This window comes from Gobius niger, assembly GCF_951799975.1.
Source record: "Gobius niger genome assembly, chromosome: 17".
In the NCBI taxonomy this organism is placed as follows: Eukaryota; Metazoa; Chordata; class Actinopteri; order Gobiiformes; family Gobiidae; genus Gobius; species Gobius niger.
In genome coordinates, this window is record NC_136868.1 from 27,807,626 (window position 1) to 27,826,433 (window position 18,808).

General features: G+C 42.9%; 2 protein-coding genes across 20 annotated transcripts in view; both read left to right on the plus strand.

Moving 5' to 3' along the window:
* Positions 1–4,528, plus strand: part of lrrc7 (leucine rich repeat containing 7) — a 137,710-nt gene extending 133,182 nt beyond the window's left edge. For all 19 annotated transcript variants that reach the window (XM_079575640.1, XM_079575625.1, XM_079575629.1 and 16 more), the window contains one exon: positions 3,932–4,528. In XM_079575640.1, coding sequence (XP_079431766.1) covers positions 3,932–4,042 — 111 coding nt within the window. In that variant the 3' untranslated portion in view covers positions 4,043–4,528. The remainder of the gene's footprint in view (positions 1–3,931) is intronic.
* An 11,264-nt stretch (positions 4,529–15,792) lies between these two features.
* The window catches only part of LOC306977346 (discs large homolog 1-like protein), a 125,716-nt gene continuing 122,700 nt past the window's right edge, over positions 15,793–18,808 (plus strand). The window contains exons 1-2 of the mRNA XM_079575649.1: positions 15,793–15,826; positions 17,808–17,963. Coding sequence (XP_079431775.1) covers positions 15,808–15,826; positions 17,808–17,963 — 175 coding nt within the window. The 5' untranslated portion in view covers positions 15,793–15,807. The remainder of the gene's footprint in view (positions 15,827–17,807; positions 17,964–18,808) is intronic.

The window sequence follows — 18,808 nt, forward strand, 5'->3', positions numbered from 1 at the left end:
GAGCTTACATCCAGGACTTCTCCAGGACTGCAAAGCCACTGTATGAGCTGCTGGCAAAGCCCAAAGGTGAGCCAAAACACTGCCACAAAAAGGGGACAAAACATTCAGGTGCTCAGCTCCCACCCTCCTCTCCGGTTCAGTGGACAGAAATACACAGAGCAGTTTTAGAGACGCTTGTGAACCAACTTACAAATCCACCTGTTATGGCATATCCAGACCTCGAGCAGCCTTTCATTCTCCATGTTGACGCCTCAGAGCAAGGGCTCGGTGCTGTGCTGTACCAGCGACAAGATGGCGCACTGAGAGTGATTGGCTACGGATCCCGAACCCTGACGCCTGCAGAGAAGAACTACAAGCTGCACTCAGGAAAACTGGAATTCCTCGCACTGAAATGGGCCATCACAGAGCGTTTCCGTGACTACCTGTTCCACGCGCCACACTTCACAGTCTACAGTGACAATAACCCACTCACTTACGTTACCAAGTCGGCAAAACTCAACGCCACGGGTCACCGCTGGGTTGCAGAGCTGGCAGACTATAGATTTACACTCAAGTACAGACCTGGAACAGCTAACACAGATGCTGACTTTCTCTCTCGCAGACCTAAGCCCATCAGAACCATCATGCAGGAGTGCACGGAAGAGTGTGAGCCGGAGGTCATGGACAGCATCTGTAAAGCAGTCAAAAGCAGCCAAACAGGTGAGATCAACTGGATTTCTGCTGTCACCTGTAATGTGGATGTCCTACCACCAGATGGCAGTGCTGTACCACCCCTTCAGCCCTTCTCCATCCAAGACATCCAGGCCCAGCAGAATGCAGATCCAGCCATCCAGAGGGTCTCTAACCTGAAAAGAGAAAACACTTACCTGAAGTACAGAGACAAAGCTGCAGAGAGTGAGCAAGTCCGGGTTCTCCTGAGAGAATGGACAAAGCTGCAGCTGGGTGAAGATGGACTCCTGTGGAGGAAGACTAACAACAGGCTGCAACTGGTGGTGCCAGAGCCCTTGAAGCCCCTGGTGTACAAGTACCTCCATGAGGAGATGGGACACTTGGGTGCTGACCGGATGGTGGCCCTGGCCCGAGAGCGCTTCTTTTGGCCAAAAATGAGGCAGGAGATGGAGCACTACGTTACACGTGTCTGCAGCTGCATCAAAAACAAAAGGCCCAACAGAGTCACAAGGACACCACTTCAAAGCATTGAAACTTCTGCACCATTCGAGATGGTCTCAATAGACTTTTTACATCTGGAGAAAAGCAACGGAGGGGAAGAGTATATCCTGGTTTTAGTGGACCATTTCACTAAATACGCTCAGGCCTACGCAACCAAAGACAAGGCTGGGAAAACTGCTGCCAGAAAGCTGTTTGACGAATTTATCCCACGCTTTGGGTTTCCATCCAGGATCCACCACGACCAAGGAAGAGAGTTTGAGAACCAGCTGTTTCGGAAGCTCCAGGAATATGGTGGTATTCAACACTCTCGCACTACACCTTACCACCCCCAAGCTAACCCTGCCGAACGTTTTAACAGGACTCTGTTGAGTATGCTGCGGACACTGGAGGAGACACAAAAGGCCAGATGGAAGGAGCACCTCAACAAAGTAGTTCATGCCTACAACTCCACCATCCACGAGGCGACAGGGTACTCCCCTTTCTTCTTGCTTTTTGGACGTGAACCAACCCTCCCAGTTGACCTCTTGTTTCCCAAGAGGCTCGGTGACGCAGAGAAACAGACCCCTGCTGGCTATGCGGAGAAGTGGAGAGAGGCAATGCAGGAAGCCTATGCCATTGCCCTGACGAACATGAGGAAGTCTGCAAAAAAGGGCCAAGATTATTACAATCAGCGCGCCTGGAGCTCCACGCTGAACCCGGGTGACCATGTATTGGTGAGAAATCTCACGCCTCGAGGTGGTCCGGGGAAGCTCCGCAGTCACTGGGAGGACACTGTCCATGTGGTGAGGGAGAGCAAAGGCCCTGGAAGCCCTGTCTATGTGGTTGAGCCTCTGAATGCTGTAGGGAGAAGACGGGTGCTGCACAGAAACTTGCTCTTACCTTGTCCTTACCTGGTTGAACCAGCGCCTGTCGTCCCCAACCCTAAAAGGAGAAGCAGGAGAACCAGAACGTCGCCAGGAAGAGGGACAAGTGTTAAGTGCAACATCCAGCCTGCAGGTACAGAGAGCTCTAGTGAGGAAGACTACCATCTCGTCCTGCCACCCCAACCCGCTCTTCAGCCGCTCAATCCAACTGCCAGAGAGTTCCAACCTAGAGTCCCCACTCCAAGACAGCCGGAACAGGGAGCTGCACCTGCTGAGGAGAGAGCTGAAGTGGTGATCCTGATCCCAGAGGTTGACTCTGAGCCGGAGCCAGAGCCAGTACAGGAAGCGGATTCATCTGAGCGAGAGGCATCCTCCTCTGACTCCTCGGAGGGACCTGCAAGACCTGTCAGAACTAGACGGCCCAGGCGCTTGTACACCTACGACCAGCTTGGTGAGCCCACGGTCCTGGAAGTGCAGACCTGTCCTGTCGGTGTGTCCAAACCAGCGAGGGTCCGAGACGGCTTCTTCAGCACCTCGGCCAACCTATATCCTTTTTAATTCCCAGTCGTAATGCAGTAGTAACATGCACTTTATGTACCTGCTAATTGAGTTGCACTTTGCACTTTGCACTTTAAAGTATGTGGCTTGTGTGCAATAGAGATATGTGCAATAGTAGTAAATGTACTTTAATTATTGTTTCAGTAGTACATGCCATTTGTTTAGTTGGTTTGCTATGCTGCTACAAAATCTTGGGTAGAAGGTATTTTCCTTGAGTCAATTCTGAAGATTCTGGGGCCCACCAATGCTTCAACGGACTATCTACCCAAATACGGAAATGGACCTTTAAACCTGCGCGTACCGCCGTGCCAAAGGACTCTTGGATAACGGACACTATTCATTTAGCCTGGACTCTTTTGTGAAGTATTGTTGTGGTTCAAATTGTTTATTTACTACAATTTATGGTTTAAGTCAAGTAAGACCCCCCAGTAGGATTAAGGGAATGTTGGGTTAACATTATTTTTAGTGGGGGAGGGTGTTGCTCGCCCATTTTCGACAAAGTATTTAAGCGCTTTCTTATTGTTGGTAAATGGTTCACTGTAAATAACAGTATTTATTCATCTTTTCGCTAAATTAAACACTGTCTTTTTATTAATTGAAACCGGAAGCGCATCCATCACGTGACCGCTTTATGCTAGTTTAAAAGAGCTAGGCCCACAGCCTCAGGGCAGAAGCTGTGGCGCAGTAGTCGGGCCGTGGCCTAAGCCTTGTGACATCTGGGACGTGTAAGTGTCGTTTTATCTGTTTGTCCATTTTAACTTAATCCATAGTACGCTAAACTATTTTATTCTTTATTCACAGGGGACCTATGTTTACCCTTTTCTTTTCTGTACTATTTGAGCTCGAAATAAACTTTGAAAAGCCAACTGATTCTCCCTGGTGATTTCGAGGGGGCAACATCAACATTCTCATTGAATACGAGCCGTTCTTCTCTCAGCTGCGTTAATAAAACAGCCAGAACTGGCCTCAGTGCGGCGCCCCTCAGAGACTTGGTGCCCGACACACAGCGCGTTGTGAACGTATAGGGAGCGAGCACTGATGTTCATTTATTCCATCAAAGACTATTTATTTTAAATTTGTGTCATTGATTCGAGCTGAAACAACAGGTAACTTCCTTCAGTGCTGTCCTTGGACTCAACAGGCATCAAGACTTGGCCTCTTAAGATACGTTTTGGTACCTGCTTTTGATACTTTTATTTTTCAATCCCATTTGTACCTAACCCTTTTTTTTCCTGGTATTGTGTAACTGTACCCAGCCCTAGTATCTATTTCAGTATGAGGCGCAACGTTTTACTAATATGTGATTTTTAACTCTCTAACTGACTGTTGTTTTCTCGCAGGCCAATGGACATAATTTTTTAAACATGGAGCACGAGATCGCTGTTTCTCTGCTGAAGAGTTTCCAGCGGACTGTGGACTTGGTGCTTCTGAGGGACAGCAGCACACACTAGAAATAGTTTTATACGCAACCATTGGAAGCTTTTTATTCTTCGACGCTGCTCATCGACACCCGCACCCCCCTCCGCCTCCTCCGGACCCAGAGACGGACTAGCTTTTCGACCTTTGCTTTGCCTTTTGCTGGATCAAAGGCAATACTGTAGTGCCAAACGTATACCACACAAACATATCATCGAGTCCAGTCAGCAGCAGGCACCGGGGTTAGCTAGGCTCTTGTTTGATTGGTCGAGGTTCACCTTGGTTGTTCTCAAAGTTGTTTTGACATTTGGGGCTCGTTGCAACAGTTAAGCGTAAGTGGTGATTTTATGGAGGACCAGGGCTGCCAAAACAATCATGAAATAATGAATAATTATGTTATCATCTAGTGATAAATTGATATATTTACAATCCATTACATCTAACTATTACATTTCTCTTACATACATACAGTATTTCCAGTCCCATATTAATAATTGAGGGAGAATCCATGGTGGCAGCTCAATCTCTGCCACTTTAAAAATCCACAGAACAAAACACAGTGTGGTTAAAAAATATGATACTTGGTGTTGTTATACTACTAAGTGTTTGTAACCAGGCTTTAAAGTTGTGACGTGTAAAGTCCCCATAGGTTTCCATAATGCAGCGAGCCTTCTGGAGTTACCCCTTGCCACTAGGGGGCGGTATCGCTGCACTGTCAGCGCCCCGCCATGACTACCAAAGAGAAGTGCTTTCTTTGCCCATACAAACTCATTTTGTAAATAGACTGAAATTTTAAAATAGACTTAGCAGAAATTAAAATGTGTAAATACAGAAATGTAAATAAACAAAACTATTTTTATTCTGAAATCATGAACTTAAATGAATAATAAAACAAAATGATTATTTGCCAATAAATGTATTATAATACTTCATTCATTTGTTTCTTGTTTTGGCAGCACAGGGCCTCCGTAGAGCTGACTGTAGTTCCTAATTTCAACCTGATACAATATGCCAAATCCGCCAGGTAAGATACTCCTGACCTTGGAGAAGGGTGCCCAGACAATGCCCTCTCCCAAATATTGGTGGTTCATGAAAATACTCTGAATATACCGGCGCATGGCCCAAAATATGCACTTTGGCCGCAATGCTATGTCATTTTTACAATCACTTACAAGTAGCTGATGCAACGAAGCCCAGTTCAGCTCCTGTATTGTGAAGTCGAGGACGCTTTGGTGTAGCACATGGCTTCCTGGTTTGGTCATTTTATTATGAACATATTAAGCATCTGGTTTACTTTAAAGTTTGGATTTTGATTCATAATCCTCTTTACTACACCGACCCCGAAGACTTATGTACATATTCTGTATAAAGCGACACTCTGGGTTGGGACACTCGGAAGGAAGGAATTCCATGGTTAGTCGTTCATTAGTTTGTTTCTTTTTTTCTTATCGACAAAATGAGCCACAACTTTCTGTATAGACTTACATAGTGTTGAAGATGGGTTTGAATTTAAGATCAGAAAGACGCTAAAGCAATATACGTGTGTCTATTCTTTTGGTGAAACTGAATGGCTAGAAGTGGATTTATGAATAGTTTTACAACAAAAATGACCCAAACAATATTTTCAACCCAGTTTGTTGAGAAGATTTTTTTTTTTGTGTGTGTGTGACTATTCTATGTTGTAAAGATGCTCCACCTTTTTTCGGCCCAGAAACAAAAACAATTACTGTCTTTACTTTCACAGACTGGGTTGAAAAGTGTGGCTTTGATTCAAGCCTCGTTCTGCAGTGCCATGTTTAATGCAACTCATGTTTACATTGTTTCCTCAAAACTCCACCTTCCATCTTGCATCGCACTGTCCTGCATCAAACCAGTCACTACTGATACTTGAGCCTGTTTTTCTTCGTGCCAAACCCCTCCGCAGCGTTCCCCCAAAGTAGGTTTTACTTTGGACATTATTTGGCTGCATGTTGAGAGTTGTTTTCTTGGGCACTTTTGGGAAGCGCTGCCATCGGGTCGTCCCCACAGCTGTGTCTCGCAGAGTCTGTACGTTCCTGTGCCATACACGGACATGCGCCTGTCCTGTTGAAACACTGAGCCCAAATGTCTGAGCTTTACCTCTCTGTGTCTGTGTATGTGCCAACTGTGGCCGCCCCAGTGAAGAGGGGACATGGATCTCATGTGGAGCAGCAAGTTAGTTTGCAGTATTAGCCATTGTCTTTGATTCATATGAATAATTATACACATTTAATTGAGTAATGCATATTTTAAAGTGCATATGACAGATTTTTGTGTTTCTAATGATCACATAGTTTGATGAGACAATTCCTGCGGTGAGTATGAATCACAGTTTTACTTAAAAGTTGAACAATGTTTGTGGCATGGGGAAGAGGAAAAGTTCCATAAAGCTCTGACTCCCTCATTTCACACTGGTATAAAATTGCAATTGTACCTCCTTGTTTCTCACGTCCTGTGCCCAAAGGCCAATAGTAAACATCACAAAAAAAAGTTCTAATGTTCTAAAGTTATAACAAAACCTTCAATTTAGTTGTGTTAACCATGTTCTGATGAAAACGTATTCTAATGTGTCATATGCACTTTAAGTGTTGAGCCAAGCATCGAACAATCCAATCAAATTGAACATCAAATATATGGCAACAATATTCAGACTTACAATGAATATGTACTTTATTTAATATTAAAATGATTTGCTGAATGTAATAATAGATTTATCAGACTGCCTTTTGGTTATGTGCAATGAGGAAAAAGTACTTTAATCTGAATTAACATTCTAATTCATCTTTACTAATGACACTTTCCAAATGAATGTGGCGTTACCAAAGTTTATTTAAAATGAGAATATATATATTGTGTAAAATTTATGAATTGATTGGAACACATATTTTTGAATTGAATTTTTATCAGTCTAATTCAATGCTAATGATTTCATTATGTTGATTCGAAAGGTTTGAGGGCTTCCCACAGAAATGAAAGGCTTGCTGTTCCTTCCTCCATGTCTGTTGTAAAATGTCATTAAGGATAATTCATTTTTTGTTGACAGACTAATGCACTGGAGAGGCTAAGTCAAGTCCACTCTATTAGAACAGGAGTCCAACACATTAAGCTCCTTTTGAATGTGACATATCAGGAGCAAGCATTCTCACTCACCAGGACACTTTTTTATCTATTGTCCAGAATGTGCGGCGTGGCTTAGCCTCTCAAGGAAATGAGCGGATTTTGCAGTGAGAGCCAAAGCCGAGCTCTGGCCGTCTTTGAAAATGACCTGATGAAAAGAGACTTTATTTTGTGTTTATTGTGTAAATTGAACTAGTCGCTATGGCGACTATGACGCTTGGACAGTGATCTCCGTCTTGTTCTGTGTAACATTTAATGTTGGAGAACAAAGCCACACTGTCCTTTCTTTAATGTGACATTAGACGTCGCATGGTGTTCATTTTGTGTCAGACCTGTACAGAGCTGATCAATAAGGGACACAAAATGGCGCCTTTTCTACGCTGAGGTTGAGACCGAAGCTTAGCCTCATGAGCCCATACGTTTAGAGTGTTGAGAACAGAGAAGAGGTTTGATAAACAATTATTTTTTACTACATGTTTCAGGTAATTCTTTCTAAATATATTGATATACCTTAGCTTTGCTCAAATTGTGATATTTTATAATGACACTTATAGTTATGGATGGAAGTACGCACATATGACTTGGGAACTTACACATGTACTATCCAAACTGTATAAATGTATTTCTACTGTAATTGTGAATTTGTGTTATACAAATATATATTATATATATATGTATATGACTATAAAAGACAGTCATTTTGTATGTGTTTAAAGAGTACGGCGCTGACAGGAAGTCACTGTATATAGCTGCAAATTCATGAAGGCGACGTAGGCTCATTTTGTGAATGTACCAGTCCAGTCCCCCACAGGCCTGTCCCGTCTCTGCAGCCCTGCATACACTGGACAACTCCTTTTTTAAGCATACATATTTTTACAGATAGGAGGCAACGAGCATGCAGTAGACATCAAATATGATCCACACTGGGATTTGAGAACCTCAAGTTCATATTTTCACAAGTTTTTAGACTTTCATAAAGACATAGACATCAGTGCAGTTTTTAGTTTTTTCATCAAAGCAAAGAGCCATTTCGATACATACTTGGCTGAAATGGAATCATTGCTATCCCCTGTATGCACGGCTTACAGTGACATCCCATGATCCTTTGCGCTGAGGGGGCCTGGTTCGGAGGTCCTCCTGATCTCTGCAGTACACACTACCCACTGAATGCTGCTTCTTCTGTTCGTGACTACAGTATTTCAAGGAGAGTGAGCCCGCGTGGAGTTTGGGCCTTTTTAGTGAAAAAGATCTTATTTCTTTATCTCTGTTTATTTGCACACTCCAGTTAAAAATCCTTCCAGTTTGAGTTTGAGTATTTATGCGGAGAAATGTACCTGCTGAAGTATATATAAAATATATCTTGTGTTTAGAATGCATTTTGCAGACGCTATCTGTACATACTATTTAAGATACAGTTTTTACAAAAAATCCTATATGTATAAAATTGAAAAAATGCTGTGCAGCGATTCTACTGGAGCCATTTTGGGCTTTGGAAAAGTACCATTTTTTCAGTATATAAGAAGTGTTTTGAATAATGTATTAAAGTCTCTATTGTACAAATAATAAAAATGTCACTATTGGTATTTGGAGTCTGTTTTTTGCAGTTTCAATGGTAGCACACCCAGAATCAGTGAAGCTAAAGTGACAGTGATGAAGTGGTAAGATGTAAGTGTGTAGGATTACTCGACTGTGGCAGATGCTCCTTTTGTCTTGCCACATTAGTTTCACACAGAGTATCCATCATCTGAGCGCCTGGATCCCACTATCTCATCTCGGCCCCTTTTCAACAGCCCCTCCATCAAATCAACCTCACTGTAGCTCCATGTCAGATCTACAGGGCCCCAGCGTAGATCCTGTGCTCCCCAAGATTATGATGACAAATAAGATTTACACACAAGAGAGTGTTAATCGACACCAAAAATACAGAAAATATTGTCAATTCCTTTAAATTTCCATAGGAAGAACCCTGACTCTCGGCCCCATGTTTCCTCCCATTTTTAAAGCTATTCGATTGATGCTCCAGAACAGTAGGTGGCAGTGTTTGGACGTGCTGTCATATCTCACTGACTCCCAACAAGGAGGAAGGTTTGTCCCAGCCGTGTTGCCATACAGGTGGTGAATTCGGATACGGTTTTCATGTTTTTGAAGCTGCAAAGTCTTGTATGTTGTACTTTGAATTAACAATGTATGTATTTTTTCAGCATAATTTAAAATATTGCAGTATTTTAGTTTAAGTTTACAAAAAAAATGGCTGGGCTACTTTTACTTGTATTGAAGTATTATTTGACCAGTTACCGCAGAAATCAAGAGGAGAAGCGCCGTTCAATCCCAATAGCCGTTAGCATTTAGCCATCAAACATCATGGGCCCGATCTTGTGCATTAAAACGGAGACGATAGCGTGACATTTTGCGCTCAGTAGCAGCACTTTGTGATCTTGCCACTCCAGACTTAGCGCATTTAAGAGGGTGGAGACACACATTTTCCTCCAACCAGATCGACTCCGCCTCCAGGAGAGTGGTTGTGTGGGAGTGGGGGGTGAACATGTGCTTTTGTTTTGCTTCGCGTTCACGCCAAGCACGGGCCGATCCGCGCCACAGCGGACGCTGTAGCTCTTTTTCTCTGGAGACGTGAACATGGTTTAGCTCACGATGGGGTAAATAAAGTTTTTAGTTTGACCTGTGAGAGCCTGGCTTAAGAAAGAACGCAAGACAGCGCAATGTAAACCAGGAATTGAATGTCAGCCGTGTTTCCATCAGTGCAGTCACCTCCTCTTGTGACGCCCCTCACAGGTGGCGGAGGCGAATGGCACATATAGCACCACCACTCAGAAAATAATTCGCCAAGAGCCTGCGCCGCCCCGTGCGCCGCCACAAGATCTGGCCCCATGAATTATTAATGATCCAGAAGTTCACATTTAGGTGAGTTCAAGCCTGGTCGTTAATGAATGACCTTTTGAGATTTTACTTTAAATAATGATTAGCACATAAAAGTGAGTACTCTGAGCTAAATGCTGAATCATGGGGTCGGGCACACATCCAATGCGCACTAAACCTCAACTTATGCTAATGATAGAAAAACAACACAAGAAGTTATATACAGTAAATATATACAGAAATACCACCCCCTGGTGGCCAGGGGCTACTCCAAAAGACACTTGGTAAACAGGATTCCTTTGTAGCGTTGGGCCTCGTTTAAACTCCTTTAAAGCCTGGCTCTAAAAAATGCTATGAGTCATGTGACAACGCTGGGCTGTGTATCATATTTTTTAACCGTTTAACAGTGTTTTTTGTATATTAGAAATAAAAAGCAGAAGCCTAAATCTATGATTGACAGGTTCAGGAGCTCTGTGGAGGCTCGTAGCTTCCCGCCTTTTTGCCCTTTTAAGGAACAGATTTCGTAGGAGGAAATTGAGCAGTCATGTTAACTTCACAGACCACTCGGGATCATTATTATGAATGGGGCTGAATGGAACACCGGTTATCTCTTCTATCTTACATCTCGGCATGTAACGGACATGCCATACCTTACCATACTTCAATATAGGGCCTGGCTTCACCATTAATTTGTATGGGGAGAGTACGCTCAATTCAAACCTGGTCTGGAAGCTTTTGGCTAAAGGTTATTTACTTGTTCGAACAAGGTTGAAAAAAAGTATGAGCGGATCGACTTGATTCTCGATTCTGCCAAAAAGTTCTCGGGAGTGAAGACTTGAACTAAAAGGATAACATTTTAATGGACATTGAATGGATTGCAGAGTATTTCCCCCCCTTGATTTGTTTCACTATTTTAAGCTATATATTGAAAACCACATAACCAGTAGGTGGCAGTGATGCTCACTGAAATAATGCCAACCGCCCTTATGTTCGACAGAAGAAGAAATGATTGGCAACACCTGTGCACGGTCATGTGAGCGATCTCGGTCATGTATAGGGACTGGTTAGTGTTGAAACAGTTTGTGGATACCGGGTTAAGCTCTGGTTCACACTCTGATACACTAAAAAAAAGAGGATAAAGGGTTAATACAAAGACCATGTGCTTACATTATAGCGCATATGTTCGCATCAACTGTTAGCTAATATGTAAGCACAGTAAAAGTCAGAGTACGTCAACGTCCACAGTTTCTAGTCCAGTTCCTCTTTGGACAACTGTGTCATTCACTCCGACAATAAACAACGGTCTCGCTGCTGCAGCCGAGCAATGACCCTTTTGTTCTCACTTATTTCTCTCGCGCTTCGGCTCAAATAATGCTGTCTATGTGTTCGGTAGCCTGTACAAACCCACAGCCACAGCCATGCGCGTTCGTCTGCCCACACACCCATGAGTTCATACTGAGAGGGGAGACAGTTTTCATCCACAGCCTGCGCACACCATCATCATCATCATCAGCAGCAGCAGCAGTCGATGCGATTGGATCAATATCGCCAGCACACTGACCTGCATTCAGCTCAGTTAATGATACGTTAATGTCGAGACAGAGCCAATTCGGACACCACATAACGGCTATAATACAGCATGAAAAGTGAATTCCTAATGAAACTGGAAATGTTTTTTTTGTTTGTTTTTTAATAGGCTTAGATTGTAATTTGAATTGAACGAGACGATCCAATATACGGGATTATAGTATAGGTTGTCTAGTCTGTAGTTTAACAAATCAATGCCAATTTCCTCTCTACACGCACGTATTTGGTCAAACAGTTAGTGTAGTTGAGCATATAGGAACTGGAAGAGCCTCTCTCTTTTTGACAATGATGAATTACCATCATCAAATTAGATGAGATGAAATATAACCATACCTGTTTTTCATAGTAGTGGGGTGAAAATGGTTTTGTCCTTTAATAAATGCATTTGGGATAAAATACCTTTACTTTCTGGGCATCTATATGTGAAGTATAATTATTGAGTGTGAACTACAAGGCTAATTGTTTATATTTACATTACTGCACTCCCTGAAAGTGGTTGAAGTGCTTATTATAAACTCATCTCGGTGAAAAGTTGGAAAGTAAAGAATGCGTTTGGACCACATGTGACCAATCAGCACTGATAAGACCTTCAAATGAAATGAAAGATAAATTATTGAAGAAATTAATCTAAAAATAATAATAAAAAAAGAATACAGTAAAAAATATAATCATACACAGAACATGTTTACAAGGAGAACAGGAAATATGCACTTGATAGTAAGTAATTATCCTTGAATTGGGGAGAGGGACATACAAGACAGTCATGTCCCCACAAAATATGGTTTAGTGAATTCTCAACAGATTGTTGTTGTTGCCCAAACCCTTTCCCTTAAAGTGACAGTCTGTAAGTTTAAATGGTTTGCGTGCGTATTATTGCGTGCCTGGGCCTACAGTTTGATGTAACGTAAGTAATATTAGATAAACATATTTTTTCTGAAGTCACACCCGTTGCTGATTTCCGCAGCTAATCAGAATCCCCGGTGCCATCACTTTGACCAATGAGACGAGCTTTCGTGTGAACTGGTTTATGGGGAGGAAGCTTGAGTGTTTACTTTTGAAATACCTTTCCCTCTCTCTCTCTCCTCGTTTTGCAAACTAGGAGTGGCTTTCAGTTCCAATCAAGGAAAGAAGGGTGGGTGAACGGGGGCTTGATATTTAGAAATGTCTTTTTCTCCTCATTTTGCGACCTTACAGGCAATCACTTTAACGATTCCTGACACAGACACGGTGCTACTAAGGCAACAAACACAACAGGGACTAACTACCTCCATCATGATCTATTGCAGATCATTTAACCGGTTTTGATTTGTAAAATAAATGAAAATATATTCAAGCCCTCTAGGTGGAGGTCAGTCATGTGGGAATCTGAGCTCTGGCAGTCTGCAGCCAGAAACCTTTGGAATTAGGCCTAAAAAAAGAAACTTTGATACAGCAATTCAACGATAGAGCTCGGAATTGTGTATTAGAGACTTTGAAATGTCAAACACTTTCCTATTAACATGCAAAGCCATGAAGGATCTGGACTCGTACTGTGCGACAGCCAGGCGCATCAGGTTGTACTACCAGGTCAAGGGATGAAGGATAACGCCTGGGAAAGTGGTGCTTCAATCTGTCCACTACAATGATCACTTTACCATGACAATACACCAGAATCACCCTGGGACGTCCCAAACAGGGATCTCCAGTCCATCTGATCCTCTTCACTGGTTTAATACATTCACTGGTGGGTTTGACCTGGGTGGGAAAGGGACATTATGACAAACGACAAAAAAAAAAGTCAGTAGATTCAAATAAATGATCACCAAGCAGGCAATTTTGAAATCACATTGATGCATTATTGATTTTATGCGGCGTCAGGTGAAATGTGCTTAAAGCGTTGCAAAGGAGTCTTTTAAATACATTTGCCTTTACACATGCATGTAATTGCTTTTAGATTTGACACATGGGTTACGTTAAGCCATGGGAGAACACACAATCTAATCCGTCTGAGTCAGTGTGTGAGAAAGCAAAGCGCCCACAGACCGCACCTATTATTATAACTTGACTTTTCCTTTTCATTATCCAACATAACTGCTATGTGATTTGGATGCCGGCCCAGGCAGCTACAACCTGCCCGGATCAGAAACTAATGACAGAGTAACTTTATTCCAAAGACCTGCGGCTGAGTAGATTACAGCAACTTTTAACATGATACTCATCTGGTGGCTCCCAAACTTTTCATGTCTTCTGTAGCAATCTACCCCCTTGGCTTTTTTGTTAGCTATTAGTCAGTCTGAATGGGGTCCGCTTTCTTATTATGTTCCACCTCACTCTCTATTACACTAACTGTTAATATGAACATAATTAAACAGGTGGAGTTATGGCTGTCCTCCTGATCCCTCCTCTCATGAAGGTGCCAGAGTTTAAATAGGCTTTTGTGTTGAAGCAGTCAAAAGCAAGTGGAATCTTCTGAGGACAGTAACATCTTCAATCACCCAGTCCAGTCGACAATATGTGCTTGTCTATTTCGATGGGGAATCCTGGACGACTGAGAGCCAACACAAACATCAATGGCTTTTAGAAACATTTGTAATGCAACATACATTTACATTTAGGCCTACTATAAACACTAAAATGTATTTAAAGAGGGGCTATTAATGCTTTTTTCAGCAACATAGCACCAGTCTATATCACACTACAATGATGACAAACCTTCTGTTGGTCTGTAAATGCAGTAAATTAGAATAACTGCCTTGTATAAAATGTCTCTCTCAAAATGGCTGTAGTGAATGTCTTGAAATAGGCCTCTGTCTCTTTAAGAACCTCTGAGCCTTTCCGACACGCCCCCTCCACACTCTGTCTGGGGCATCAGTGGGGAGGGGGTTCTGCTGAGGAGCAGTGGTTGGTTACTCGGCTGGTGACGAAAGCTCGGAGGCGTCTCCAGGAGGTGGGGGCGTTCCTAGGAGGACTCAGGCAAACCTATCCCTAAAATGGCCGCCATCAGAGTTTTTACAGATTACTCAGAAATACATGAATGTGCCGAGGCAACACTTCAGGCATGTTTTTAATGAGGGAGTGACATAATAATAACATGATGGAAAGTTTGAAAAAGTTGATTTTGCATATTACCCCCCCTTTAAGCAAACAATTATCCACCTTTGATCCCACATCCCACAAAGTTTAGTGATTACCAACCTTTTTGACCGAGAAGCCCCCACTCTTGTGCCGGAGACGGGCGGCCACCTGCCAAATACATGAAAACATAAAGATAATGGGCAATAAGCATTTACTTCAAACAGAACTTCGGTTGTTTTCTGCAATTTTTTTCTGGCAAAAAATGAATACATTCTACTCCACTACATTTCTACAAAAGCTCCTCAGTAAAAAGTCACAGTTGGCCCAATCTTCATGTTCTTGATGTTGCAGTTATTATTCAACACTTCATAAAAATGTGTACTTTTTCTGTTGTTGCAGCAAATACTTAAAGTATTTTCACTTGAGTACTAATTTGACTGAGCCTCTGTTGCTTTCTATTGGAGTCATCTATTTGATCAGTTGTATCCTGCAATTTCCCGGTGGTTCCCAAACTGAATCCCCCCCCCCCTCCGTGGTCCGCGCACCCCAGGTTGTGAACCATCGCGCTGCTGCACCGGGCTTTCCCACCACCTGAGCCCAGTAAAGCTGTTTACAATGCCGCATGTTTACCACCAACACGGAGGAGCTTATCGCCGCTTTAATAGTAAGTTTTTGCCGTGGGAGCAGGGCGCGCGCGTGTGTGTGCGTGTTCTCTCCCCGCAGACAAGACTGGACAAACTAAACCGGTTCGTCCGCCTCCAGTGTCAAGTCACCTGAGACCACAGCCGGAGACGAGCCTTCACTCTGACGCCAAATTCAACCGAAAGTTCAAGAAAAGCTGCTTCAAACTAGCTAAAACGGAATCGAGCTAACTTTGGCTACACGCTAACCTGCTTCCAAGTCCGCGTCTTTTCTTTTTTTTGTATTGCAGCTGCGTTTGTCAAAGTTTGTCAACGTTCACTTTTGTGTCCTTGTTTGGGGACTTTTGACAGGACTTTTACGTGGATTTAACCAGTTTTATATTCATCTCAAAGGAGCCAGCGGACATTTTCGCCCCACTTTGCTGCAGCCTGTGCGGTGACAGGAGCACGTAGGAGACGCTCACATCTGCAATAACAAGAAGCACGCGGGAAGGGTCGGGACTGTCATCATGCCCGTGCGACAGAAAGGTACAAGAAAACACCTTTTAACCTGGTCTTTGTTTGTTTTTTGTCGCGCACGTGTGTAGTTTTGGCTTCACGCGCGTGTTTTGTGGCAGTAAATCTTCATTCCGCATGTGTTGCTCGACGTACTTCGTGTCGTTGACGGGGACACGCAGTGATTCAATGCACGCGCACCGCGAAACGAACCTCACGCTCAAAGTGGCGTATTTCACGGTGTAACCGATTACACTCATCCAGAACCTGCGAGCACGCCCTGCAAAACGACCGAACAATGATGAGATGAGTCTCATTTTATATTCGGCAAGCGGATTATGTAGAGAATTATTCGTTTTCATTTATGTTTTTCTAATTTGCGGACCTTGGTGGCGTCCGATGCGACGCGATTTGGAAATACCAACCTTACATTGCGATCTTTCTTCACTCAAGGGACATTTGTTTGAATTGAAAATATATTTGTATTGTGAATGCACTAACCTCACTTGAACCTGTAGCCTATTGTAGTTGTATTGTGGGTCAGACCTGCTACTAAATGCAAATAATGCCGACAAAGTTGACACCAATCTATGCAAAAGATCAGTCAAAAATGTAAAACGAAAGAAAAGTATGTAGTAGTAAAAAAAAAAAAAAGGTATGTGCGCGCGACCGCCTCCTCTGGCTATTCCACGCAAGAATGTAAAGTAAAGTGACACAGTGTGATGTAATGCATTTATGAGATGCCACAAAACAACAGGTCCCGCAGGCTTTGACATAGATACTACTCACTTGTTTGTGTAAGCTCTCAGTCGTCCAGGCTGGGAAGCTACACTCTTTTCAAGTTAAGCTGTGAATAAACTAATCTTTTTTTTTTTTTTTGTCCCCACCTTCCATTGAGGATACCGAAGTACGTTATTTTAATGAGCCAGCATGCGTCTTTGTCGGCCCAAGTACAGAATAAACGAGAAGACATCAAGAACATGTATTTATGCATTAGCTCAAACTCATTTGTGTTAATTTAGTATTAAGAGGAAAGACTGGAACATTAGCCAGTGTGACATTTCCCCTCGTGTCACTTCACTCATGCCCTTTGCGTTAGATCTATACCACATATCCACGTACTATAGACACAGCCCCAGTATTGACAGGCCTGATCGTATTATACAGATTTTTCATATGGGTAAAAGCTTTTATGACGTGCAGTACACATAATGCTACACTAAAGTCATGCCTTTATATCGGCCTGCCTTTTGTTAAGCATTTTTGAGCTGTTCTTATTCACTGCCGGGTTTGTTGGACAATGATTTGTGTGTAGACGTCTCAACGACTTTTATTAGCTTTTATTAAATTACTGCGTAATAATCATCATCATCCATCTTATAAATGTGAGTCTGTTTCCATTAAGTTGTATTCGCTAATCATTCACTCTCTCTAAACACCTTCATGGCCCGGCCCGCACGTAGCCGTCACAGGCAGGATACACCCCAGACAGTACAAAGAGACATTCAGGGACAGGCAATGGACTACAGGAGTCTTTGAACGGTGGGGAGAAGAAACTGAAGAAGAAGTTGATGTGAACTAGAAAAGTGTATTGTTGCTTATCAGAACAATACTTTAAAGTTTTAAAGTCAGAGTATGCAGGATCTGCTCTTGCCTGGCGTGCCTTAAGCTACACAAAACTTTCAGGAATGAGTCGTTGCGCTTTAACCCTGGTATTTTGGCAGGGAGAGAGAGTTTTGAAAGGTTTATTGCTGACTGCTTTTAGCCGTAGGACGTGGCTGCCCTAAGTGCGGTGCTCATTCTGTTTTCGCATTGGAAAGTCGACTCAAAACCCAAACCAAAAATATAAACATAGAAAGAACTTGCGGAAGAGGGCACATGGCTTTAGAAGTGATGCTTGAGAGGCAAGAGTGAAGCGGTGCCATGAGATCGGACATGTTTACTTTTTATTACACTTTATGATACTAATCATTTTTTGCCTGACTTGAACGTGGCTGCTGTGTCTCGCCTGCAGATGCGCAGCGGGCGCTGGAGCTCATGCAGCAGTACCGCCTCAAGCTGGAGCAGAGGCAGCAGACCCAGGCAGCGGCGGATGAGGACCGACAGCTCAACCGGAGCCTGGACCGGGTCATCAGCGTGTTCCAGAGCCAGCTCTTCAATGCCCTGCTCGGTCAGGATGAACACACCCACCCAAAAGTCACCCATGTTACACTTTAACAACAACATACTTTTTTTGTGCATTGGTCAACTTTGAGACTTTGTTTTTCTCCCTTAACATCTGAGGTTCCCCCCCCCCCCCAACCGGAAAACCTTACAAACAATTGATCCTGGAGCATTGTACAGACCCTAGTGATTAAAGTAAAGGTGTCTTCCCACCTAAAAAAGTTGCATAATGCACCTTTAAAGCAGTACTAAGTAACTTGTTTACCTTAATAAATGCTTTCCGTAGTCCCTCTGGGGGTAATACAAGTGTTAATGGATGATTGGAGGGTCTTTCATCTCCCCCTGGTGTCTCTGGCCAGAAAACCACAATTGCAACTTCGCTGCCTCCAGGTAGGAGTTACCAATACACACTAATGGAATCACAAAGAAGAAGCTAGCAGGCTAACGGGCAAAGCTAACTGCTGCTAATTGTGTGTACATTATCCCTCTCTCCCTTTGTCTTTTCCGTCAAACTAGTATTATTTATTTATTTTTACTTATAACAAGCTTATTCAAACCTTTACAACTAATATGTCAACATAATAAAACTCTAAATTTAAACCTGGCTCTATCTCGCTATACAGAAAATAATTTTGGAATTTTTTTTGTCAGCAATCGACGGCAAAAGTTTCCAATTGAAATCTCGAAAATCTTTTTTTTCCCCCATTCGCCTGCAGTGTCTCGCCTTAATCGGGAATTTAAAACTGTCCAAACCCATGGACTCATGACTCATCAGCACAAATGTATCTGTTGCACAGTTTGACCATATTTGAATTGCAGCTTGACCTCCGCTTATGTCCTGCTGTCTGCTTT